Below are 26,197 nucleotides of genomic sequence, written 5' to 3'. Positions count from 1 at the left end.
TAAAATACCTGCTCTTTTGGGGCACCTGGGTGGTTCAGTCAGTGAAGCACCTGCCTTTGGCTCAGGTCGTGATCCCGGGGTCCTGGGATCGAGCCCCGCATCGGGTTCCCTGCTCATCAGGAAGCCTGCTTCTCCCTCTCCCACTCCCCCTCCCCCCAGCTCGTGCTCTCTCGCTCTCAAGTAAATAAATAAATAAATAAATAAATAAATAAATAAATAAATAAATAAATCTTTAAAATACCTCCTCTTTAAACTCTTGCATGCTTTTCATGGATGATAAGGAGAAAATAGCTTTGCTCATGTTCACACAAACACAAATATTTCAAGGACAGCAGCAATTTTTTAAACGAATTAGTTTCTAGGAAATGAAAGTCCAGAAAATATCACGGTGTATCATCAGGATATCATCCCCAGACCCTTCTCTTTAATCTGTTAAACTGCCACGGCCGGCAGTCTGCATGTTATCCGTGGTGAGAACAATGCATCAAACTGCTTCCCTTCTGCCTCCTCAATGTACAAGTTCAACTAAACAGAGGAAAACACTTTAAAAGGTCTAAAGGCCTTGTTCCTGGTGGAATCACCTCAAAAGTTATTGTGCTGAAAATTACCAAAGAAATGCTAAAAACAACATGGAATTCGACAAAGGGGTCCAATCATATGTTTGACTGATTCTAGAGTTCAGTCTTTTGTGCCACGTCAAGAGCACAGAAGCATCATGCCCAAAGGGCCACACACAAGGCTTGGCTGCACGAGTCCCACCTGCCAGGCTGAGAGCCCCCACTCTCCTGGGACTGCCTGGCGGGCTCTCCGACCCCCAAACTGAACTGCCCTTCCCAAGTCAGCGGAAAAGGTCTGCCATCGAACAAAACCCCACAGAAGCAGCCTCAAGTGGAGTATTTCCCGAAAAGAAGTGAGGTCTGGCCATCCTACCAGCAGATCCTATTTAGTTTCAAAGGGAGACCTGCTATTTTGTGTTTTTCTTTTCCTTTATTTTTCATTGAATGATGATACACTATTTCATTTGAATTGCAAAATAAGACCCAGGAATGAGTTATTTTATTTAACGAAAACATATATCTTAGCAGCGGACTCGAAGCTCCTTTCAGTCTCCCAACAACCCGAGGAGGTGGGAACCTTTCTTCCCTCCTGTTGTGGATGAGGAGGCTGAGTCACTGAGAGAGGAGTGACTTGCCCAGGAGAGGAGTGACAGCCTGTTTCAGCACTGGGGCTGGGATTAGAACCCGGGCAGAAGGCTCCAGAAACTGCATGTTCTTAACCACTAGGCACCATATGCTGTATTGGTAATTAAAAATCTTTTCAAAAGCTCATTTAGTCTGGCTGTAACGGGTGGGGGGGTGGTGGGAGGTCTCTAAGGCACATTAGCCCAAGGAGCCCCTAACAGAGAATTTGACTCTTAGATGCCACACTATCACTCCTGGGTTTGGAATGGGAAAATGTGCCGCGGAGCTTCAGAGCTCGGGACTCGGGGGGGTCCTGGAGTCCAGGCCCAGCTCGGATGCCGGCTGGCTGGGGCCACTTGGGGAGATGCTGCGGTGTACCCAGTGAAGGTGTGGGCTCTGGCATCAGATGGTCCTGCATTCCCCAGACTGGCCCTGCTGCCATGTATCAGCTGAGTGCAAATGGTGACCATGGTAAGTCACGTAACCTCTTAGAGCCTGTTTGCCCCTCTAAAAAACAGAAGACAAGAATACTATCTTAATTGTATTGATCTAATAGTCACATTCCATATGGCCTCTCTGCTGCAGATTCTTTAATTATAAAACTGCAGTCTTGCATCAGAGATCACCAAGGCCCAGCTCCCTAACAAACACTGTGATTCCATGATGCCATGATGGTAAGACGGTCGACTGAATAATAAAGCTATACTATATTTACATAGTGCATTTCCCCCCAGCCCCGCCAATTTTTATACCTACGATCTGATTTGATCCTCATAACTATTCTGCGTGGTCTTTAATCCCCATTCCATGGATAAGGAAGTTGAGCCCAAAAGAGTTTATTTGGCCTGTCCAAAATCCTATGTTGGCAGGTGACATCAACCGTGAACTTTTGCTCCTTAGCACTGTTCTTTCCTTACTATAATTTGTTGTTTCCACAGAAGACATGACGCCTTTTGGCAATAAGCTTACAAATTAATGGAGAAAGTGAAAGATAGAAATCAGTCTGCCACCTGAGTCACACTGCCCACACCTCAAGTGATAGGTTCTTCCTGCCACTTGGAGTCAAATGCCACGCCCAACCCTAGAATTCAGGATTCGGCTTCTGAAGCGGCTGCTGAAAGGATGGGTTAATTAAGTCTAAAAGTCAGGTGAATTTCTCCCATGGGGAAAATTCTGGAACCTGGGCAGATAAAATCCCTTCTCTTTTCCTCCCTCCAGTGGGCCATGTGGAGGCAGTTTCTTTGTAACAGGCTTATCCAGAAACATCTCTGTGGTTGTGTCTCTGTGGCTTATCATGAACCAGTCAGCAGTAGGATAACACACTGTCCTATACTGTTCTCCATTCTTCCATGCCTCACCTTCCTTTCCCTCACTCTCACTGCCCGGGGACTGAAGCCAAACAAACTTTCTCCCTTAATTCTTGCTCAGGTTCTAAAACAATGGAAATGAAGGGATTGGCCAAATCTTCACAGATATCACCCACTTGGGTAATTAACATATCTAAAAACGGACAGAGAAAGATATACACCAGAGGAATAAGTTATAGGAATGGAAGTAGTCTGATAATGCAAAGAAATGACTAGTGAAAGGAATCAATGAGCTCAGGACCTAGAAACAAGCTACCACATGAAAATGGGCAATGCTGAGCAGAAAGCGATCAGGGGGCCGCTCTGGCTGAGCAAGTAGGAGGTAGACGTCACCATGTTTAAAAGGTTAACATCACAGAACTGTGTCTCCCTGCTGGAAAGCCTTCAAAGACCCCCCTCTCACAGTGCTCAGAATAAACTCCAGACTTATGTTTTACATGACTCAAGAGAAAGACTCTTCTAGCCCTAATTGCTAAGGGTTCTACTTCCTCTTAGGATGTAGGGTGCCACAAATGAACATAACTCTTACTTTAACAAGGAGAAAGAAGTTAATCAACGAAACCATACTTTTTCTTGAGCCAATCAGAGCTGAGGTTGCAAGATAACCAGATAAATGTCCTAGGGGAAGGTGAAAAGCAAAAGCTACCTTCTCCTGGAAGATGGGTGGAAACTTTGTGCACCTGGCCCGAGGAATAGATACATTTTTACTGAGTAAAATCCCTCAGTGGTGTGATGGCAAATGTTTGAAATGAAGCTCTCTTGGGGCAAAGAGGTCCTGTTTCATGATGTCTGCCAATTTCTCTGATGTGAAACCTTCTGTCATGGTCAATTTAAAACTACCAACATGATGTCGAATGCCCCATACGTTTCTAAAAATGTAATAAGTCAGCTCCAGCACACAACTGCATCTGACCCTGAGGAAGCAGCAGGGGGTCCCGTCCCCATCCCCATCATAAGCCATGATGACAGTCAAACAAACAAACAAGCACACAGAATACATCTGATGGGCCCATTGGCAGAATGAACTCAACAGAGTGGGGAAATCATTAAATTTGAAGACTGGCTAATAGAAAAGATCCAAAGTGAACTACAAAGAAGAGAGAAAAGAGTTGTGGGGGAGTGCCTGGAACAGTGCTCCGAAGAGCTGAGGGACAACCTCAGATGGTCGGACCAACGTGTAAGTGGGGGCCCGGAAGGAGAGACAGGAAGTGAACGGGAAGATCTGACCCTGCTTACAGCCTCCTCATCTACTCATCAATCTCCCATTTGATTTTAAAGCCATGGTGTCGTTCTTGAAGAGACCATGTTCTCCTTGATCCCCGGGACCTTTAAACATGTACTTCTTTCTCTCTGTGAAGATCACTTCTACTCCTTGTCAGGATTCAGTCAGGAATTATTTCCCTAAGGAATGGTGCCCTGTCCCTTTAAACCTGGGTAAGGTGTCAGTCTGATGTGCTCCCAGAGCATCCTCGGTGAATCCCACCAGAGCAGATTATCGACTGTGATCACTACGTGCTTCCCTTGTGGGTCTGGAAGCTCCTTAAGGGTAGAGATCATGGCTTTTTACTTTTGTATGCTCAGTGCATAATAAATGTTAATAAATATGAGGATATATTAATAAGCTAGAAGATACCACACAGAGCTCAAGCCAGGCAATCTAGTATAGGTTTTCACATTTAACATTCAATGTTTTAAAATTACAGTTTACGCCACAGCAACAAACATGACTGCAGAAATGAAAAATCCTATTTAACTTAAAAGCGCTAAATTAAATTTTAAATCATAAGGGTTAAGATAATGAAAATGTTAATCAGAAGTTCTTAATCTACCTAAACAATAAAACCAGAGAGAGAAATTTGGCTTTAAAGAGTGAACTCACTCAGAGTGATTCACGTCGGATTTATGGAAGAAATGTTTAGGGATTTTAAGCATGGAAATATACTTTCTGTCCTCTAACATAAGAACAGAAATTTGCCTGCCCTTTTTAGCAAAAGCTCTGTCCAAGGCGTGTTCAATGCTCATCACCTCTAGTGGTTCTTGGTACGATTTGAACATATGTTTGATACTTATTTTTAATTGAATATTTTTTATTTCCAGACTTAATTGTGGAAAAATAAAAAATAATAAACATTATAAGAATATTAAGACTGGCTGGTAATAGTTGGTTTGCTAAACTATTTGTCTCCAAAAAAGCATTAGCCATTTCCTACTACTTTATGTTCTTAGAGTTTTTTCTTTAAAAAAAATTTTTTTATAACAACTTCCCACCCAGGAATAGAAGTTAAAATCTGTTAGCTTTTGTTTGTTTGTCTTTGTGCTCCTCACTCCCAACTATGCTGAAAATATGACGTTTTTAACCAAGTAGGTAAATGTATCCCTCTTGAAATCTGATTTGGGGCTCGTATTAAAAACTTTCACCACTGAACAGAGGACATATACACATAAACACACATATTCACATACTCGCAGACACTTAAGATTACCTTAGGCCTTTCCCAAGTATGGTCCAAAATGTTGTTCCATAAATCAGGGGTAGAAAATTCAGAAGGGGTGTTCCCACAGAAATAACCTTATGTAAACACGGTGTTTTGTTTCACAGACTAGCTCACGAGATCCCATTTAACCCATGATGTAAATAAACCACCTTCTAGAATGTTAGCCTCTGAAGTTCCCGTTGCACCCTCAGAATCTGGAACAGAGCCTGGCGTGTGTTAATGGGCTGATAAATACATTGAATGAAGGATACTGAGTGAATAATAGTATGAAACTTTTGTCGAGCACTAAGTCTGTGCCAGGCACTGTTTTAAAGAGTTTTCATGGATTATTTTAGGCAATTATCACATCGCTCTAAGGTTGCATTTTTCAGATAGAGAAATGTAAGATTTAAGGAATTTGCTTAAGACCACATGGCTAGGAAGTGGTAAACTAGGAAAACCCAGAGAGCCTGGTTCTAGGGTGCATGCTCCTAATGACTATACATGGTCTCTTTACTAAAGTTCTACGTCTTACTAGCAGAGAACTAGAACCTGAAGGCAGCTTAAAGCATAAGGGCAGGGATGTCTGTCTGCTCATCCAGCACATGCTACATAATCAACAGTGAATAAATATTTGATGAATAAGTGAAAGGGAGTCTTCTTCCTTTTCTTGGACATCGGGACTATTTTAGAAAGAAGTGTGAATTATATATTAAAATGTCTTTGGCATTTTCCATACTCTCTTTCATCGGGTATCTTTCCATTTAATCTACTCTCAGGTGATCATTTATGATAGTGTTTGCCTTGTTCCCACTATAGTGTCTGGACAGGCTGCTTTCATAGCTTATTATCCACTCCCAGATCAAAATTCTAGTTCCCACAGTTAGAACCTCCCCCGTTGTTGGGAGGAAAGAAATCTGACTTCAGGTCTTCCCATTAAAATATACTCGAACCTAGCTTCTAGTCCTCTTAGGGACTTGTCAATAATACATGGAATAATTGGATTTTAAAGAGATTGTTTGTTAACCCCCCTTGGCTTATAATTTTGGTATAATTTTGGGGGAAAGGGTGAAACTTTCTAAGCTGTTCCTGGTTTTTGTAGCTTCCTCCTTTCCTCTACACAATACTCTCAGATGGTTTGTCCTTAGAGTCCTTAGGGGAGGCAGCCTACCTAATCCCTACACTTCCACGGTCCAGTAACATGAAAGCTAGAGATAACCAAGAAGCATTTCAAGATAAGTTGCAATGAGCTTGGTTCCTAGCAACATATGGATTACTTATCATCTATAATTTTATATTACAAAATAATGGCACATAAATCTAAAATAACATAGCAATTATGTTAATTTACTTTTACTAGTATGTTGTCAGTTACCCAAAAATACAGATTCCCAGGGCGCCTGGGTGGCTCAGTTTGTTGAGCCTCCGACTCTTGATTTCAGATCAGGTCAGGATCTCAAGGTTGTGAGATGGAGCCCCATGTTCGGCTCTGCGCTGGGCGGGTGTGGAGCCTGCTTAAGATTCTCTCTCTCCCTCTCCCCTTGCCCCTCCCTTGAACCTTCCCACACATGGGTGCGTGTCCACACTCTCTCTCTCTCAACAACAACAACAACAACAACAAAACACCAAATTCACAAGCAGCACATCACCAAAGGAGTGACTCTCTAAAGCAGGGCCAGGGGAGACCAGAGGTGGGGATCATATATACATTTGGTTTAGCAAAAGAGATGCAAATGATTCACTCGTGAATTACAATTCACATAGGACTTGCAACATAGTTACTGAGAAACTGATACATTGCTGAACCAAGTATATAATATCGCACTCCTCAGAGGTTAACAAAACAATGTAGGACAAATGAAATTAATTACCATGAAGCTAAGTTAAGAGCATTTTAGGGGTGCCTGGGTGGCTCAGTTGGTTAGGCGACTGCCTTCGGCTCAGGTCATGATCCTGGAGTCCCGGGATTGAGTCCCATATCGGGCTCCCTGCTCAGCGGGGAGTCCGCTTCCCACTCTGACCCTCCCCCCTCTCATGCTCTCTCTCTATCTCATTCTATCTCTCAAATAAATAAAATCTTTAAAAAAAAAGAGCATTTTATAATTAAAAGCAAGAATAGCAGCATTAAAAACCCAGATGACCTCAGCATGACACTGATGATGCAGTAATAACTAAATGTCCTTCGCCCCCCCAAATCATGGGAAGTCAAACTGCTGGAGCTCATGCAGGATCTGGGGAGACTGGCAAGGGGTAGAAGCCAGTGGAATGCTGCACTAGCATTCTCAGTAAATTACTGATTTACTGATTCTCCGTAAATCACCACCCAGGGCACTTTGGTTTATACTTTGACTACTCTTCTAAATGAGGAAAGATCCACTCAAAACATTTCCTCAGGGACAGGGGAAGTTTTATGACTATGCACCCAAATCTAACATCAACAGACTTCTGGTTTATACAAATCAGAGAGAACAAGAGATCAAACACACCCTCCAGGGCAACCATCTCTTGTCCAGGCTGCCAATGGAGGCGAGTCTCCCAGAGCACCCCTCCTTCTTGCCTGTGGGGTTTCTGGAGGTACAAGAGTGGCAGGAGGAACCTACCAGGAGATGGTGGGTGATGTCTCAGCTGCTCGGGAGCCCCATCAGCCCAAACAGAGAGGGAGCCTGCAACCAGGGGAGAGAGGCCGAGGGGTAGACCCTTTCCGTCTTTGTACCCCCCAGCCTAGTACTGTGACTGGCAACAAATGGATGCCCGATAAACAGAGAACAAACCAATTCTGGCCTCAGCTCACTTTACCAGTGCTCTATTCAGAAAGTCACATTTATCAGCTCATATCCTCCTCTCAAGCCACTGCTGAGCTGCAGGAGGTGACCCTCTTCTAGACCAGGATTCCTCCTGGCTCAAGCTTGGTCTCTCCTCTGCTCTGTCTACCTCAGCATCTCCAAATTCATCTGATTCTCAAAGCCTTTCACAGAAATACATACCTTTATGAATCCCCTTAGGGAATCAGTTAAATTATTTCATAGTTTTTACACGATATGATTAAGAGGGATTTTTAAAGTAACAAATTTTATTTGAGGTATATCTTTAAATTTTTTAATATAAAGTTTATTTTTAAAGCAATTTTCCTGAACCTAAAACTATTCTAAAAGATAAAGTCTATGAAAAAATATGATGAGAGGGGGTACCTGGGTGGCTCAGTCAGTTGGGCGTCTGAATTGTGGCTTTAGCTCAGGTCGTGATCTCAGGGTTGTGAGATTGAGACCCATGCCAGGTTCTGAGCTCAGCACGAGTCTGCTTGAGATTCTCTCCCTCTCCACCCCTCTCTAAAATAAATAAATTTTTAAAAAAATTATTCATTTATTTATTTGAGAGAGAGAGAGAGAGAGAGTACAAGCAGGGGGAGGGGCAGAGGGAGAAGCAGGCTTCCCGCCGAGCACGAAGCCCGATGCAGGGCTCTATCCCAGGAACCTGGGATCATGACCGGAGCTGAAGGCAGACGCTCAACCGACTGAGCCACCCAGGCGCCCCAATTAATAAATCTCTTAAAAAAACTTATGAGAAACAGGGTATTTGCATGGTCTCCAACTGTCTCCCCACGAGGCACTTAATAACTTCTCTTGAGCAGAGATCCAGCAGACACCACCTTGACCAAGTGATCAAAATCAACATCACCAGTAACAGGACACAGTGTGTCAACACGCTGCAAGAGAGGGACACAACACTGTGGGATTCCTGCCCTAAATGCCCAACCTCAGCCTAACCATGAGGATGCCTCAGACAAACTGACACTGAGCCACTCTACAAACAATGGAGCAGTTCTCATCAAAAGTGAGGAACAGTCACAGGTCAGGTTTCTCTCCGAGAGAAATTCTTAAGTGTCTAAAGACAACTAAAGAGAAATGAGAACTAAATGCAACATAGAATCTTGAACCAGAACTAGAATATTAGGGGAAAACTAGTGAAATCCTAATGAGGTCTAGAGATGAGTTCCTAGTATTGCATCGATGCTAATTTCCTAGGTCAGATCACTGTATCGTGGTTACGTAAGATGCTTGCTCACAGGAGCATGGCTGGGTGAAGGGCAAATGGGAACTCTCAATTATTTTTGTAACTTGTCTATAAGTCAAATTATTTCAAAATAAAAAGCTTAATAAAAGTAATTTTCCTATGTAACCAAATAATGCCAGCAACTTCACTAACATAAATTAAATCCTTAACGAATTAATTATATAGGAAAAAAGGCACAATTGGCCAATAACATAATATGGTTCAGGAACAAAATGTGCTCTATAATGTAGATTTGAAATTAAATTGATGTGTAAGAATAAAAAACAAAAATAGCTTCATGATATTTTTTGGAATTGGGTTTTTTTAATGTAAAATTCAACTTATTGCTTCATTTTTTTAATTGATTTTTTTTTAGAGCACTTTAAGACTCCCAGCAAAACTGAGGGGAAGGCACAGAAACTTCTCATATACCCCCTGTCCTCACACATGCACAGACCACCCCCCATCATCAGCATCCTCCTCTAGAGTGGTACATCTGTTACAAGTGATGAACCTACAGGGACACATCACAATCACCCCCAAGTCCATAGTTACATTACGCTTCATTCTTGGTGTTGTTCATTTTATGGGTTTAGAAATGTATAATGACTTGTAGACACTATTATGGTATCATATAGAGTATTTTCACTGCCCTAGAAATCCTCTGTTCTCCTCCCCCCGTACCCTTGGCAACCACTGACTTTTTTACAGCCTCCATTGTTTTGTCTTTTCCAAAATGTCATATACTTGGAATCATAGTTTGTAGCCTTTTCAGACTGGCTTCTTTCACTTCGTAATAAACATTTAAGGTTCCTCCGTGTCTTTTCAAGGCCTGATAGCTCATTTCTCTTTAACGCTAGATACTATTCCACTGTCTGGTGGTATCACAGTTTATCCATTCACCTACTGAAGGGTATCTGGTTGTTTCCAAGTTTTGGCAATTATGCATAAAGTCACTATAGATATCTCTGTACAGGTTCTTGGGTGGATATAAGTTTTCAACTCCTTTGGGTAAATACCAAGGAACATGATTGTTGGGTCATACGTTTAGTTTTCTAAGAAACTGCCAAACTGTCTTCCAAAGTGACTGTACCATTTTGCATTCCCACCAGCAGTGAATGAGAGTTCCTGTTGCTCCACATCCTTGCTGGCACTTGATGGTGTCAGTGTTCTGGATTTTGACAACTCTAACAGGTGTGTAGTGGTATCTCATTGTAGTTTTAGTTTGCATTTTCCTGATGACATATGATGTGGAGCATTTTTCATATGCTCATTTGTCATCTGTATCTCTTCTTTGGTGAGGTGTCTGTTAAGGTCTTTGACCCATTTTTTTTTTTTTTTAAGATTTTATTTATTTGACAGAGAGACACAGTGAGAAAGGGAACACAAGCAGGGGGAGTAGGAGAGGGAGAAGCAGACTTCCCGCTGAGCAGGGAGCCCGATGCGGGGCTTGATCCCAGGACTCTGGGATCATGACCTGAGCCGAAGGCAGACTCTTAATGATTGAGCCACCCAGGCGCCCCTTTGACCCATTTTTTAATTGGGTTGTTTCTTTTCTTATTGTTGAGCATTAAGAGTTCTTTGAGGATTTTGGACAATATTTTCTTCCAGTCTGTGGCTTGTCTTCTCATTCTCTTCACATTGCCTTTCTCAAAGCAGAAGTTTTACATTTCAATAAAGTCTATCGTATCAATTATTTCCTTCCTGGACCTTGCCTTTTGTGTTGTGTCTAAAAAGTCATCACCATTCTCAAGGTCATCTAGGTTATCTTCTAGGAGTTTGAAAGTTTCATATTTTATATTTTGGTTTGTGGTCCATTTTGAGTTAATTTTTGTGTCAACTATATGATCTGTGCCTAGTTTTTTTTTTTTTTTGCATGTAGATGTCCAGTTATTCCAGAACCATTTGTTGAAAAGACTATCTTTGCTCCATTGTATTGTCTTCGCTCTTTCATCAAAAATCATTTGACTATATTAATTTGGGCTTATTTCTGCGTTCTCTGTTCCATCCCACTGATCCCTTTGTCGATTCTTACTCAAATACTGCATTGTCTGGATTACTCCAGCTTCATAGTAAGTTGGAAATCAGGTAGGACCAATCCTCCAACTTCATTCTCCTCCTTTATTATATTGAAACTATGTTGGCTATTCTGGGTCTTTTGCCTCTCCATATAAACTTCAGAAGCAGTTCATCACTATCCATAAAATAACTTACTGGGATTTTAGTTGGGATTACATTAAATCTATAGGTCAAGCTGGGAAGAACTGACCTCTTGATAATATTCAGTCTTCTTATCTATGAACAAGGAATATCTCTCCATTTATTAATTCTTTGGCTTCATTCATCAGAGTTTTGTAGTTTTCCTCATATAAACCTTGTACATATTTTGTTAGAGTTATACTTAAGCATTTAATTTCTGGGGTGCTAATGTAAATGGTGGTGTGTTTTTAATTTCAAATTCCAGTTGTTCATTGCTAGTATGTAGGAAAGTGATTAATTTTCATATATTAACCTTGTATCCTGTAACCTTGCTATAACTGCTTATTGGTTCCAACAGTTTTTTCCTGCATAGATGATCATGTCATCTACAAACAAAGACAATTTCATATCACCCTTCCCAATCTTTAGACCCTTTATTTCCTTTTTTGTCTTACTGCATTAGCTAAAACTTCCAGTATGATGTTGAAAAGGAGTGGTGAGAGGGAACATCCTTGCCTTATATCTGATCTTTTTGGGAAAGCTTTGAACTTCTCACCACCAAGTATGATACTAGCACTAGGTTTTTGTAGATGTTCTATATCAAGTTGATGAAGTTCTCCTCTACTTCTAGTTTACTAAGAGTTTTTACCATGAATAGGTGTTGGATTTTTGTCAAATGCTTTTTCTGCATCTATTGATATGATCATGTGATTTTTCTTGCTTAGCCTACTGATGTGATGGGTTACATTAATTGATTTTTAAATGTTGAACCAGTCTTACATACCTGAAATAAATCATACTTGGTTGTAGTGTGTAATTCTTTTAAAATATTGTTGGATTCTCTCTGCCAATATTTTGTCTTATTTTGTTTTTAAATGGTGAAATAAAGGTTAAGATTTCAGGCTTCTATCTTCAGGGACTTCTCTAAAAACAGTGAATAGTCTTAATTCCCCCAAAATGGAATGCCTAAATTAGATAAAAATCAATACCTTATTTCCCTTTTATTTTTCCTGAATAAGCTCTAGGCCCAACGTGGGGCTTGAACTCATGACCGCAAGATCAAGAGTCACATGCTCTATCAATTGAGCCAGCCAGGTGCTCCTATTTCCTATTCTTAACACTGGTTTTCAAGGAATAAACTTTCTATTAGAAAAATACAACTTCATAGATTTGGTAAAGATCATTCTGAGGTAGTTTATAGAAGAATTGCCAATGTTAAACTCATTATTCACTCGTTACATAACAATCAGCAGCTGCATGTCTTCATCAATGGTTTTTATGTGTGTAATTTAAGCCATACATTGCCACAAAAAGAAAACAAAACTATGTAAGACTGCATAATTGACAAAACGATGTGGATTCCTGGGGGCTGGTGACCCAATATTTGACCTCACGACAGCACGTGAGGGCGCTAAGGCTTGTTCCCTCTGCAAACACTGCGGAGTTCTCACATGGTTCTATTTTCGATGACAAAATATATGAATCCATACCTGTCTTAAAACATTACCAGAAAATATGCCATTGCTATCTTGAACAGGAATCCCCTGGACTGCCTTTGTGGATACCAGAGATTCCAAATCACCAGCTGGAAAATGGGCCTTTCCTGACTCCATAGTTTAATGATCTGGACAATCAGAATTTAGTACATTCACATCTACCCCTCCTAATACATTCCCCCACCACCGGTTGCTTGGTCTTTTTAAATATTGTTGGATTCTTGCTAAATGCTTTCTGCTTTCCTTGGCCACCGAATCTCATGAAAAAGTATTTTAAATGTGCTATGTCAGTTTTTCTACTCATGCTAACTTTTCAATATGCCCTAACATGGTTGCCGTACTCTTCTACTAACAATATTTTTGTTAACATAACCAGTGCTGTCTATGTCACTAAGTTCAGTGGATACTTTCAGTCAATTAATCACTCAGCAGCGTCTGGTTGGTCCCTTCCTCTTTGCTGAAGCATGCACGACAGTGTGCTCTTCTGGTTTCCACTTGTTTCCCGGGTTCCTTGTCTTAGTGTCTTTTGCCAACCTCTACCTTACCTTTAAAAAGGTTGGTGTTCTTGGTGCACCTGGGTGGCTCAGTCAGTTAGGCATCCAAATCTTGGTTTTGGCTCAGTTATCATCTCAGGGTCATGAGATCGAGCCCCGTGTCAGGCTCCTCACTCAGTGGGGAGTCTGCTTCAGACTCTCTCTCCCTTTCCTTTTGCTGCTCATAAACACACTCTCTCTCAAATAAATAAATACATCCTTTAAAAAATGTTTATGTTCTTTAAATGTTGAAGCCCTTTTTCCTTCTTATTGTACTTTCCCTCTGGTTATTTACCTCATTTACTCACAAGGTTTCAAATATCCTCTACAGGCTCTATTGATAGATTTCTATCTCCAGCCCAGACCTGTCTCCTAGGCGGAGTCCCTATGTCTCCCTGCTTATTTGACATTTCCATCTGTATAAAGCATTGGCATATTAAACTCGACAGGGCCAAATTGAACACTTGGTCTTATCCCAAACCCAAGCCATCTTGCCCACAAACTTGCTTCTTTGTGCATCCTCTAGCTCTCTAAGTGGCGCCACTATGTCCCCATTGCTCGAGTCAGAAATATGGGTATTATCCTTGATATGCCCCCCTACCCAACAGACTCAATCAATTACTAAGTCCTATTGATTTCGCCTCCTACATATTTCCCCAATCTGTTTACCTCTCTCTATCATCATTATCATCACTTGGAGTTCAAGCATCATCATCATCACCTAACTACTCCAGGAGCTCCCAATGGATCTTGCACAAACACTGTGGCTCTGCTCTAACACATGATCTACTCTGGAACTGGAATGCTAATTTTTAAAAATATTTATTTCTTTATTTGAGAGAGAGAGCATGAGCAGGAGGGGCAGAGGGAGAAGGAGAAAGAATCTCTAGCAGACTCTGTGCTGAGTGTGGAGCCCGACACGGGGCTCAATCCCACGACCGTGAGATCACGACCTGAGCCAAAACCAAGAGTCAGACACTGTGCCACCCAGGCACCCCTGGAATGCTATTTTTTAAATGGATATTTGATCACCTCATTCTTTAAAAAAATAAAAATTCCTAAGTAAAAGGTCTGTAAGAAAAACTTAAAGGTCTGGCCCTCACCTACCTCTCCAACCTCATCATGTGTCATTCTTTCCCTTATTCTTTATGTTAAACACACAAGTTTCTTTCCTTCCTCAAAAGTCCTTTCTTCAATTTTACAGTCTTCTTTTCTCCAGAACAGGAGCTGGTGAACTTTTTTAGGAGAAGGCCAGACATTAAGTATTTCAGGCTTCGTGGGCCAATGGGTCACAGTCTCTGACTCCAGCGCTGAGCTATGGCACTACAACGCAAGACGAGCCACAAACAGTACGTGGACAAATGAGCACCACTGCCCTCCTGAGCCTCGTACCGTGGGCTGTGGGCTGGGGCACGGTCGGCCATCTCCCGCTCTAGAAAGCTAGGCGTCCATATTCCGATGCTTACGGATTCACTTTGAGTATCATTTTTCTCATTGAAACTTTTCCTGAGCAGGTAAGTCCCCTTATTAAAGGTGCTTTTACCACAAAGTATATATCTCTTTATAGAACCAATTGTTACTGTAATTAAGTAGATATTTATGACATTATTTTGTCTATATCCACCTTCCCTATAAGGCTGTAAATTTCATGACACTGGGGACTATGTTTACTTTGCTATTTTATTCCCAGCATGTGGTGGAGAACACAGCAATCAATAAATATCTGTTGAATGAATGAATGATTAATTTGCTGCCTGGCCTTGAGTCGGCAACTGTAGCTTTCTGAGAGCCTCAGTTATTCATCTGGAAATGGATGATAGTAACAGCTATTTCCCCTTTGTTTCAAGGTAAGATAACATGGCTGAGTGCATTTTGTGGACTCTAATACAAATTTAAGGAAAAAAAATATTAGCAAAATGACTTGGTTGCCCACTATGGGAAAAATTGCAGCCCAAACCAGGCCAAATTCTCTGGCTTGTTTTGTTGGCCCTCTAGCCATGAATGGTTTTGTTTTCTTAGAAGACTGTGAAATGTAAAAGCAAAACAAAGAAGACCTTGTGACAGAAACCACACGTGGCCCACAAAACCTAAGGTATTTTAGTCTGGCCTAGAACAGTGTCTGAGTCTAAGTAAATATTTTATTTTATTTTTTTAATTTAATTTAATTAATTTATTTAATTGACAGAGAGAGAGAGAGAGAGAGTGAGAGAGGGAACACAAGTAGGGGGAGTGGGAGAAGGAGAAGCAGGCTTCCCGCTGAGCAGGGAGCCCGATGCGGGGCTTGATCCCAGGACCCTGGGACCATGACCTGAGCCGAAGGCAGTTGCTTAACCGACTGAGCCACCCAGGTGCCCTCTAAGTAAATATTTTAATGAGTAAATAAATGAATGATTAATTACCTCCCAATACACCCATATTTTAATATTTTGGTGGCTGAAAAGCAGTGCCATTTTCCGACTACCTTTCTTCCCTTCAATAGAGCAAGTGATTGAAATATAAAGTATTTACCCCCTCCCTAAAGACTCTATGTTGACTTTAAATTTAAAAAACAAAATAAAAGGAGTCTATAAGCATTTTCATTTTCCTCTCAATTATGTCAACAATTGCTTTTGAAACAGAGAAGGTGTGGGGTGTCTGGGGAGCTGGATAGGAATGGGGGGGCTGGGAGCCAAGAGAACCCCTTCAAGCTTGCGGCGATGTTGTACATGTGACCATCACTGGAGTCCAAACCTACAGCAATCCATTCATTGTATGTTGTAAATACGTTTCTTTTCCCCCTGGGGAATCCATCATTATACAGAAATTTTAAGTGACACATTTATAGGAAATGAGAAGGGTCTGGGTTTGTTACAAAAGAACTGCACTTAAAAAGAAAAGGAATTTGGAGTCAAAAGGTCAAGATTCAAGTTTGAACTCTACCACTTCCTCAACCTGTCCCTCTGAGCAAATCCATTAGGCTCTCTGAGCTTGCGTTTCTTCATCTAGAAAAAGGGAGCAAATATCATTGGCGCCATTTAGTAGGTGGCTAGTAGGAGCCAAGCACTTGATGTATATTTGATCTTTATATCAAACCGCAAAGTGGCCATTATTAGTCCCAATATTAGATAAAGAAACTGATGCTCAGGGAGGTCACGTAAGTTGCTCCCAGTGACACCACTAGGAAGAACCAAAAGGTTTGGAGTTAAATTCTGTCTCCAGCAACACCATCAGTGCATATCTGATGAAGATATTCAACTTTCGGGGCACCTGGGTGGATCAGTCAGTTAAGCATCTGACTCTTGGTTTCGGTTTAGGTCATAATCTCATGGGTTGTGGGATCCAGCCCAGCGTCGGGCTCTGTGCTCAGTGGGGAGTCTGCTTGGGGATTCTCTCTCCCTCTCCCCACTCAAGCGTGCGTGCTCTCTCTCTCTAAGTAAATGAATACATATATTTTAAAAAGATATTTAACCTTCTTAGCCTCTTATATGTTTTATCTTACAAAAAACACACGAAACCTAATTTCTATGACAGTCCTCCATATTACATCACCAACTTACACCTTAAAGGTAGATGGATTTCCTATAATGCTATTAAATCTAACTCTGTGTCTACAGTAAAGAGGAGATATACTCTCCCCTCTGTGTAGTATAAGGACAACCTAAGTGGAGAAAGCATAAATACTCAAGAGTATTAGATTTTGAGCACATCCCTCGCATGCCACAGTGGCCATGAATTCTATTTATTCCACACCAATTCCCACTCTGATTTTGAACCAAGCACTTTCAATATACAGCATGTCAGTTGATTACTGAAGCTGTATTACCTCTGCTTCATTATCTCATGTAGTCTCCCGTGTTGGACACACTGCTCCTCCAATTCCACATTTCTCCTCTCTAACTTTTCCAGTTTGTCATGCGTATACCTTTTCTCTTGACTGAGTTGAGCTATTTCAGACCTAGAGAGGTGAAAACACAGAAATGAAAGATGTTAAAGTTCTTATTACTGGAGCACGTTTTTACCATTTAACATTAGCATTGTCTTAAACCCCATACTTAAAAATAACAGTGTAAATAAAGGTTATTTTATGTAAAATGGAATAATTCAGAAATTGCAAAATGTTTAGTGGAGGAATATATGCATTGCAGGGACTTAAGTGGCAGACAGAGAAAGGAAGAGTGACTTACTCTGAAAGAGATGGCTTCTTCCAGGACCGACAAAAAAATGATAATGATTCCTATTCATACCCAATATTTATTGAGTGCCTATTGCAGGCCAGCCACCATGCTGTTAAAGGAGCAATCCCAGGCCTAATCTCTATGACAGAGCGTTGTTTCTTTTAATTAACATAGCTAATGTAATGGCACATGATTAAAATCATATAGTTCCAAAAGGCATAATAATGAAAAATGGTGTACCTCTACCCACCCTCCCACCCCATCTCCAGTTTGTTAATGTAATTACTAATATTCCAGCGTGTAGTTAAAGCAATAGCCATATTTATGTCATGTGACTACCTAAATATTGGTCCTTGCTGGCTCAGTAGCTTATCATGATCACATGCGCACTGGTGTACATTTATCGTCCCCCAGTGAGGGCTTTGGTGTAGAGTGACGGAACGTCAAGCCATCTTTTCCAGTGGGAGATTTCTAATACCCGTATCTATCATTCTTCCTTCTGTGGCCATTCTGCTTCTCAAGAGAAGAATTCTCCAGCTCCCTGCTTGTTGGGTCTGACCCTAACTAGCAGTGGTTTAGGAGCTGGTGGGAAGTAGAGAGGTGGGGATCTCACCTTTCAGAATGCAGACTTCTTCCTGTTAATTTCGTTGCTATTCTCAGTGCCCCTATTTTAACCAGAGCCTGCTGGTTCAATGTCTTCAGAGAGGAAGCCCCTAATCCGCTGGGTGGAGGAGGGACAGTCACTGGCTCCATGGGGCAGGGGGCAGAACTGTTAGTTTTGGTTTCGGTCCTATGCTTCACTTCTGCCTTCCGAGTTTTCCTGGCATCCCGAGAGCAGACGAGCTTGCTTCCCATGCGGGGGTCCCCTCTGGAGACCCATAAGATTCACCTTCTCCCACTTTGCCACCTCAGGTACTATTTACCCAATCTTTTTCCTGCCTTCACACATCTCATGTGGGATCACTGGTAGCTACTTTGGTGATGATGATTCGTGTCCCTCGGTAAATATGCTACCTCTTCAGTATCTTGGAGGATCACCTCAAGTCTCGAAATCCAAAGATCAGAAAGAGACCTCTCCAAGAAAAACCATAGCCCTGTCCTCGCTTTCATTCAGCATGGATCCTGTGGCCACGGCCTCCTCATGCTCCTCACAGGTACCGAAAGTTTAAGGCTCTTGCATATGAAAATGCGAGCAGTTAACAACTGGTTTGCTTCTTGAAGGTTAAGTAAGACACTTGATGCAGAATTATGTCCCTCCAAAGAAAGGATTCCTCCATTAGGTGAGAGTTTTCTTCCTGGTCAAGGAGAGATGTGGATTTGCTCAGGGAACTCATCCCAAGGAACTCATCCCAAGTGACGGTGTCACCGTATGAAGCAATTTCTCACTTTCCATCCCCCTCATTCCTCGTTTTGTTTTCATCTTGGTTCCAGTGTCACCTCAAAGGAAGCTTGCCCTGATTAATACTTTGCAGTTCTCAATATGTCAGCACATTTTATGAAACTACCCCCAGCTTTTCTCCATATATTAGCTTATAATTTATTCCTCTGAACTGTGGCTCTATGCCTCATCTTTCTTACTAGATTATGCATGAGGGCAGGGATTATCTCATTTTTAAGCTCATATCAAGCACTCAGTCTACATTTGCTTCTCCTAATAAGAATTTACCTATATTTAAAATAGTCTAAATCAGTTAGTAATGATTTGTGTTTCTCCTTTCAAAATCACATACAATATACAAGAATTTAAGGCAGTTATAAGAAATTGTTAATTGAGTGGTCTTCCAAGATTAGTATCTCCTATCACAACATGCACTATGCACTAAAATAAATTCCCAAAAGACAACAAGTATCCTTAAACCAGATTAGGAAAACACGCAGAAGAATATTTATCTGTTCTCAGGTACTTCCCCAGAAAAAAAGTCACTTTTTAAAAGAACAATCACAAAGGAAACATAGATTTTTACAATATAAGAATATGAAACCTTTACACACAAAAAGTTGTAATGCTCACAGCAGCATTCTTTCTAGAAGCAACCTTGCTCTGCAACCCAATATCTGGAAACCGAATCGAGAAATGTGTCAACAGAAGACTGGTTACATTACTTATACAAAGGTATATAAAGAGGCTATTCTGACAGTGAGGGCTATCTATTGGTGGCATTATTTATTGACCTAAAAATATGATATATTGGTAAGAAAGGAAAATATTTCAAAATCAGCATATAGTAACACCGTTTTATAATTAAAAAATACTTTCCCCTCCTCCCTTAAAAATACTTTGATGTGTATATTACATATTAATATGGATTATCTCTAGGTGTCAGAATTAGGAATTTTTTTAAATATATTTTCCTTTTCCATTTTTTTTGAATTTTTACAATAGACATATATTTAAGACAAAAAAATAAAGTCACTGAAGCTGAACCTACTGTGGTCATCATGTCATAATACATGTAAATCACACCATTATGCTGTACTTCTTAAACTTAGATGGTGATGCATTTCAATAATTTCTCAACAAACCCGGAAAAAAAATTTTGAAAGTCACTTTGATTTTGAAAAAAATTCATGAAAAACAAAAGGGACTGGGAACAAAATTTTCCAAAATTAAAAAAAGAACTGAGAACACAGGAAAAATGAGACAAATGAAGAAGAGAAACATCCTTTAACAAAGTGCTATCCCACTCTCCACCAAAATCTAAACTAAAACATATGAGGAATATGAAAAATATTCACAGAGGAAGAAATAGAAATGGTCAATTGACATTTATAAAATATTCAATTTCTACTATTATTCAAAAAAATGCACAACAAAACCAGATTCCGGTTGAGTATTTAGTGACGCATGCCTACTTTCTGCCAGATAGCGTAATCCATCCTTTATATTAATGATCGAAATTAAATCTTCAAAGTAAGTGTTTATTTCCTTTTCTCTGTGAGGTAAATAGGAGGTTTAATGACTTGCCTGAGGTCACCCAAGGGTGATTAGCCCAGCCCTGATACAAACACTCACCTGCCCAACTCTAAAAGGGTTGTCCCACCCACTATGCCATACTGCCTCTCACTTCTTTTGTAAATCTCAACTCTTCGTGTCACATACTGATGTGGGTATACTGAGAATCTAGCGTAGTACTTGAGCGAAGTCATCCACATCAATAGCCTTAAAAGGGTTTATTATTATTGAAACAGAAAAAAGACAGGTCAGAGTCTTTGGACCCGCAATCCTCTTTTAGGCATCTCGACTAAGGGAATCATCAAAAATTCAGAATAATGGACAAAATTATTATTATATTATTCATAACAGTGAAAAACTGGAAACATCTTAAATGTCTAATGAATTATTATGCATACGAATGATTCAATTAAAATGGTTTCCAGAGTAGTGACGTAGACAAAATGTTCACCAGCAACAGTAAGTGAAAGCAGGGTACAGATTGTACATACAGTGCCAGTCACCCACCAGGTGAATGTGTGTGTACAAACACACTTACATCCACACGCAAACTCACTGCCAGGAGATGCACTGCAGACGAACAATACTTCGCTGGATGGTAATGTCATAGGAAATTTTTTTCTTAATTTTTCTTTGTAGTTATGGCCAAATGCCCTATATTGGGGATGTCTTACATGACCACAAAAAGATAAATGTTATTTTGTAAAGTGTACATTACTATCAGGTATTTTATTGCTATGATATTTATTTCTGTTTTGCATATTTTGGGGTTTATAAACATAATGGTAATTTGCCTTCCAACTTGCAGTGTTTGATAAAAATTTGGCAAATGTCCATGAACATCATCATTTGTCTGTCCAGGGCCCACGATATATTGAAAGAACTAGTGGTTTGCAAAGTTTAGAGAGTAAACTTGAGCACCAGTCTCTGTGTTGGTTCCAGATTACGTTTGTGGCATGATTATTCCAGTGTCATATAAAAGAATAACTGACTCTAATCCATTTTTATAGAAAATTTAGGTAATTTCTGGCTTCACAGAAGCATGGACTTTTCCCTGCATTTTTATATACCAGTTATATTGTGTAATGGCATTTGCACGAAGTATAATATTTTACTACTACAATTAGGATTACAGTGATAATTGCTTTTTTAAGGGAAAAACCTGATGCCTTAATTTTTTATTCTTTTCGATTCTCACTTGACTTTTGGTGACAATTAGCAGAGGCCAGTATGAGTCTCTCCTTGTAGAATATAATTTTTGTAGCATCCCAACGTAACATTGTCTAAACATGAGGGTGAAAAAAATAGTTTAACCGGGTGTGTGTTCTTTACTTCAATTAAACTCACACAGTTGGATACTGACTGTTGCCAAAACAGTAATATAATTTATACATTATAGTCCACATAGTAAAACTACACTAAAAGTCATTTAACAATATTTATAACACCATAAAATACAGTGTTAAAATATATGAACTGCAATATGTACCAAAATTATAAAATTTGTTTCTCATCATCAGTGATTAAAACCAGGATCATTGCTCTAGCCTCAATACCCACAACCCTGGTGACAGATTAGAATTCAAATCTTAATGATCAATTTACAATTAACAAGATAGAAGTGAAACAAATTAAACCAACCATTATATATAACGAGACCCAATGGACTCCCATTGTTCCTCTTAATTACAAAACGCAAATCACAAATACACAATGGGCAGTGTTAGACATCAATCCACAAGCCTAGCAACCCAGAAAGTGACAATGACGGGGAAAGAAAGAAGAGACGCAAAACCAAAACCACCACGTAGACCGGGGTTCTGTGCTCGCTGCTAGCCTGGCTCTCCAACATGCGAGCGCCGAGGGGCTGCAACCCAGCCCGGGCTTGATCGCCCCCCTGCAGCTGGTAGAGGCTCCCTCCTCCCAGTGCCCAACACTTCTAAGCTCTTTCCAGGCCACGGTCCGAGCCCTGCAAACTGCACTGCAAACATTTTACTCCTGATTCATCCAAGCACCTGCGGAGAGGGAACACTTCCCTCACTTTGATAAAGAGAAATCACAGTTGCACCAAAGATATTTCAAGAGCTCCACTTACCACCCTCAAAAACAACCCTAGGACTTGTAGTAAGCTCCCGGGGTCCCGGGGAATAAAGACGAAAGGGAAGCTAAAGTTTATGAGAGCCTCAACTACAATCAGCCAGCTTGCTTGCCTGGTGCCAATTAAAAGCAAAATGGAATTAATTCTCCCGTCTCGTGGTCAGAAACCAGCTATATCAAATGCACAGAATCGGCAGTTCATTTTTCGTCTGAAAATGGGATGTGCCATTCACAAACCCTGAAGTTACAGACACCACCCAAGCAGTGTGGAATGCGCCGTGCAGAAAGTACCGCGCTGATCACTGGGGAGGGCTTACAGACAACAGGAGCTCAAGGAGCTGCCGTAATACCACACACGTTACTTGGGGAGAAAACACATGCAATAGGCACACTCGGAGGAACCATTTCTAAACACTTGCGCAGGGCAGCCTAGCCTAGCCTGAGGCTGGGGTAATGAGTCGGAGCCTCCAGCACGGTGAGCCCGGACTGTCAGCGCTCCTAGGGACGGCATGGGCTCTGGTCAAATGGCTAGATCTCTGAGTAAAAAATAAAGCTTATTATAAATGGTGTGAAGCCATTTGGTTAGTACGGGATTATAAATAATGTGGAACTCTTCGAGAAAATGTCCCGAGTAAGAAAAGGGGAACCACAGACATTGTTCTCGATTGTTGAGCAATACAAAATAAATATAATACCCACTTTTAAGAAAAATTTTACCCGTAGCACTCTGAGGACAATCTGCCTCAAAATTACCATGTGGTTTCATTATTGTGGAGACTGAACTTCCACAATGACAACACTTTAGAAAGCTCAGAAAACTCCAAGATTTTCCTCACCTCAAAGTGCAGGAAAAATCATTTATCCCCGAAGTTTAGTACAGGGTGTGCAGAGCTCCCAAAGGCTTCTATAGGGCTTCATAAATTTATAATCTTTATTTAAAAAGAAACACCCGGAGCCCTTCAAGTTATACAGGTGAATTCAAAGCAAACGGTAATGTCAAAATCAAATGATACATTTTGTACGAATTTTGAAAATGTCATCCTCGTCATAGAGGGAGCCAGAGGGAAAAGAGACTCCGTGGAGAAGAAATTAAGAGTCAACAACCAACCAACCTTAAAATCACAGTTTATTGTATGAGTGTGAGACACACAAAATGAATATTTTGTAAGCTTTGGGGGCTCTTAAAAGTTTTAACCATAATACGTAAAAATTTTTTGAGTGTTTACGATTGCCAGGCCTTGGTTTTGGATAAACTTGCAAAGTTACAGTAGATGACTATTTTAATTCTTCAGATTTACGAAACAGGCCATCTCAGAGCAGGACTCGAAACACAACCAGCCCCACAGTTTCCCGATCCTGCTTTGTTTGCCTTTACAAAAGTTTTTCTTGTGGTATAGACTTTATGTCTGTCAGAATAGCACTCAGACCCTCCCTGTAAAAGACGATAATAGCTAGATCGAAGTCAAATCCAAACTGCCCCGGTCAAGACCCTGAAAACAACGCCATCAGCTACGGTTCTACTTCCATGTGTCAAGCACCATGCGAGGCACTTTACATACGTGTGTATGTATATATGTGCACCGTATATCTCTCGGTGTTTCTCATCCCCACAACAATACTGCAACATGGTTTTAGAAACGTTTGAGGGGCGCCTGGGTGGTACAGTCGGTTAAGCACCGGACTCTTGTTTCAGCTCAGGTCATGATCTCAGGGTCGGGCTCTGTGCGGAGTGTGGAGCCTGCTTGAGATTCTCCCTATTTCTCGGCCCCTCCTGCCCCGCCTTCACATTTTCTCTCTAAATAAATAAATAATAAATAAATAAATAAATAAATAAATAAATAAATAAAAAGAATACATTTAAAAATACACATATTTTATAGATGGAGAAGCTGAGGTTTGGAGGGATTAGGCAATGTACCCAAGGTCACGTAGCCAAGTGGCACAGCGAGATTCGAACCTAGTTCTTTCTGAATTCCAAAGTGGTTTTCACTGCACCCTGCCTGTCATCAACACAGGAATAGGTTGGGACCAGAGTCAGGTCAGGATACGAGGGGTAAAACCATACTTGTTTCATTCATTTAGTCAGTAAGTGTGTACTGAGTGCCAAGTATGTATCAGACAGACAGGAGCACGCTCAGTTGACAAAGCAGTGGTCAGAAACTGGAGGAACCCGAAACAAGGGGAGGTGGAGAGGGGCTGAGGCTCAGTTTCCCTAGATCAGTACAGGGTACATGGATAGATCCAGAGCAGAAGAAAGAGGGCCCAGGACACAGGGCACAGGCTGACCCAGGTTCCCAGGCTTACCCTCACATGACAAGCATGTCTACTTCTCCATGGCAATTTAAAGAATATTTTTTTCTTTCCCAAACTTTCTCATCATAGCTGCTTTGGCCTGATTTTCTTTGGTAGTAGATGTACAAGAAAGATCACAGGCCTTGGAACTAGAAATATGTACAGTAGAACTCTAGCTCTCTTACTTCCCAGCTATTTAAACACTCTTGAGTATTGGTTTCCCCACATGTAAAAGAAGATAATAATTCCTGTCTTGGGGCGCCTGGGTGGCTCAGTCGTTAAGTGTCTGCCTTCGGCTCAGGTCATGATCTCAGGGTCCTGGGATCGAGCCCCGCATCGGGATCCGTGCTCGGGGGGAAGCCTGCTTCTCCCTCTCCCACTCCCCCTGCTTGTGTTCCCTCTCTTACTCTGTCTCTCTCTGTTAAATAAATAAATAAATAAAATATTTAAAAAAAATAATTCCTGTCTCAAGTTATAAGAATTAAATAATATATACCAAGCATAGAGTACCTCCTTCTCTTTTATATGCCACAATTTCCAGAATTGTCTCCTTAGAGAGCCAGATAATTAATAATCAATCACAAAGCAATCTTAAGATAACACAATCTTTTAAGTCCCAGATCAATGTAATTTTTTCCTTAAATTATATGATCCAGTTTTTTTTTGTTTGTTTCTAACAAATTACTTAGTTCTGGGTTTATGTGAGGCAAATCAAGTATTTCTAGTTAGCAGTAGCTACTGTTGATGTATTATGAGGGTCTCTCCTGCAACAAAATCATTTGGGTTTCCTTGTCAAACTTCTTGAAAATATCTGGTATTTTGGCACCCTGAGCTTTCCTCTGCTCAAACTAGATCTTTAATGAGTATTTGCTAAGAAGGTGCACATGTCAGAGCACATTCTGGGAGCTTTATAGGAGCCTCCGTCTTCCTGTGAGCAGAAAGAACTGGATTCATCAGCCCTCTGATTCCCCAAAGGGTTCAGGGATAGGGATTCCAACGACCAAGCCGCCTCACTGACGCAGGAACACGAGATAGGGCTCAGGGTGATCAGATACGCTCTGATTCTCTAGCAAATTCTTTCTGAACGAGATACCTAAGTCAGAAGTTTGTTTGCTGAGCCCCACTGCTTGCTCTGTGTAAATCTAAGCGAACTTCAGAAAAATACAGACGAGATCTACAGGTTATTTTTCCATCGGGCTGTATTTTAGTGAGACATCTGATATCTAGTTAATGTATGTGAATAATGCCTTTTATAGTTCGATTCAAAGTGATTCTGTCCAATACCATTCATTTATAAGAGGAAAGCACAGTTCAAGCAAGTCAAGTAAATTTGTCTGAGATTAGACAGTCACTCTCAGAGCTGAGATGAGAACTCAGGCTTCTTGTCATTTAGAGTGTAAA

General features: G+C 40.8%; 1 protein-coding gene across 7 annotated transcripts in view; it reads right to left on the bottom strand.

Moving 5' to 3' along the window:
• SDCCAG8 (SHH signaling and ciliogenesis regulator SDCCAG8) overlaps nt 1-26,197 on the bottom strand; it is a 232,566-nt gene that overhangs the window by 55,175 nt on the left and 151,194 nt on the right. For 4 of the 7 annotated variants that reach the window (XM_027610401.2, XM_027610403.2, XM_027610404.2 and 1 more), the window contains exon 16: nt 17,103-17,234. In XM_027610401.2, the coding sequence (XP_027466202.1) occupies nt 17,103-17,234 (132 nt within the window). Of the gene's footprint in view, nt 1-8,210; nt 8,345-17,094; nt 17,235-23,649; nt 24,300-26,197 lie in introns of those variants that run through there. The other 3 variants (XM_027610402.2, XM_027610406.2, XM_027610405.2) reach the window with 3 other exon arrangements.

The sequence above is a fragment of the Zalophus californianus genome, chromosome 10, assembly GCF_009762305.2.
Source record: "Zalophus californianus isolate mZalCal1 chromosome 10, mZalCal1.pri.v2, whole genome shotgun sequence".
In the NCBI taxonomy this organism is placed as follows: domain Eukaryota; kingdom Metazoa; phylum Chordata; class Mammalia; order Carnivora; family Otariidae; genus Zalophus; species Zalophus californianus.
The sequence above is the reverse complement of the archived record's forward strand: the minus strand, read 5'-3'. Positions and strand labels throughout refer to the sequence as shown.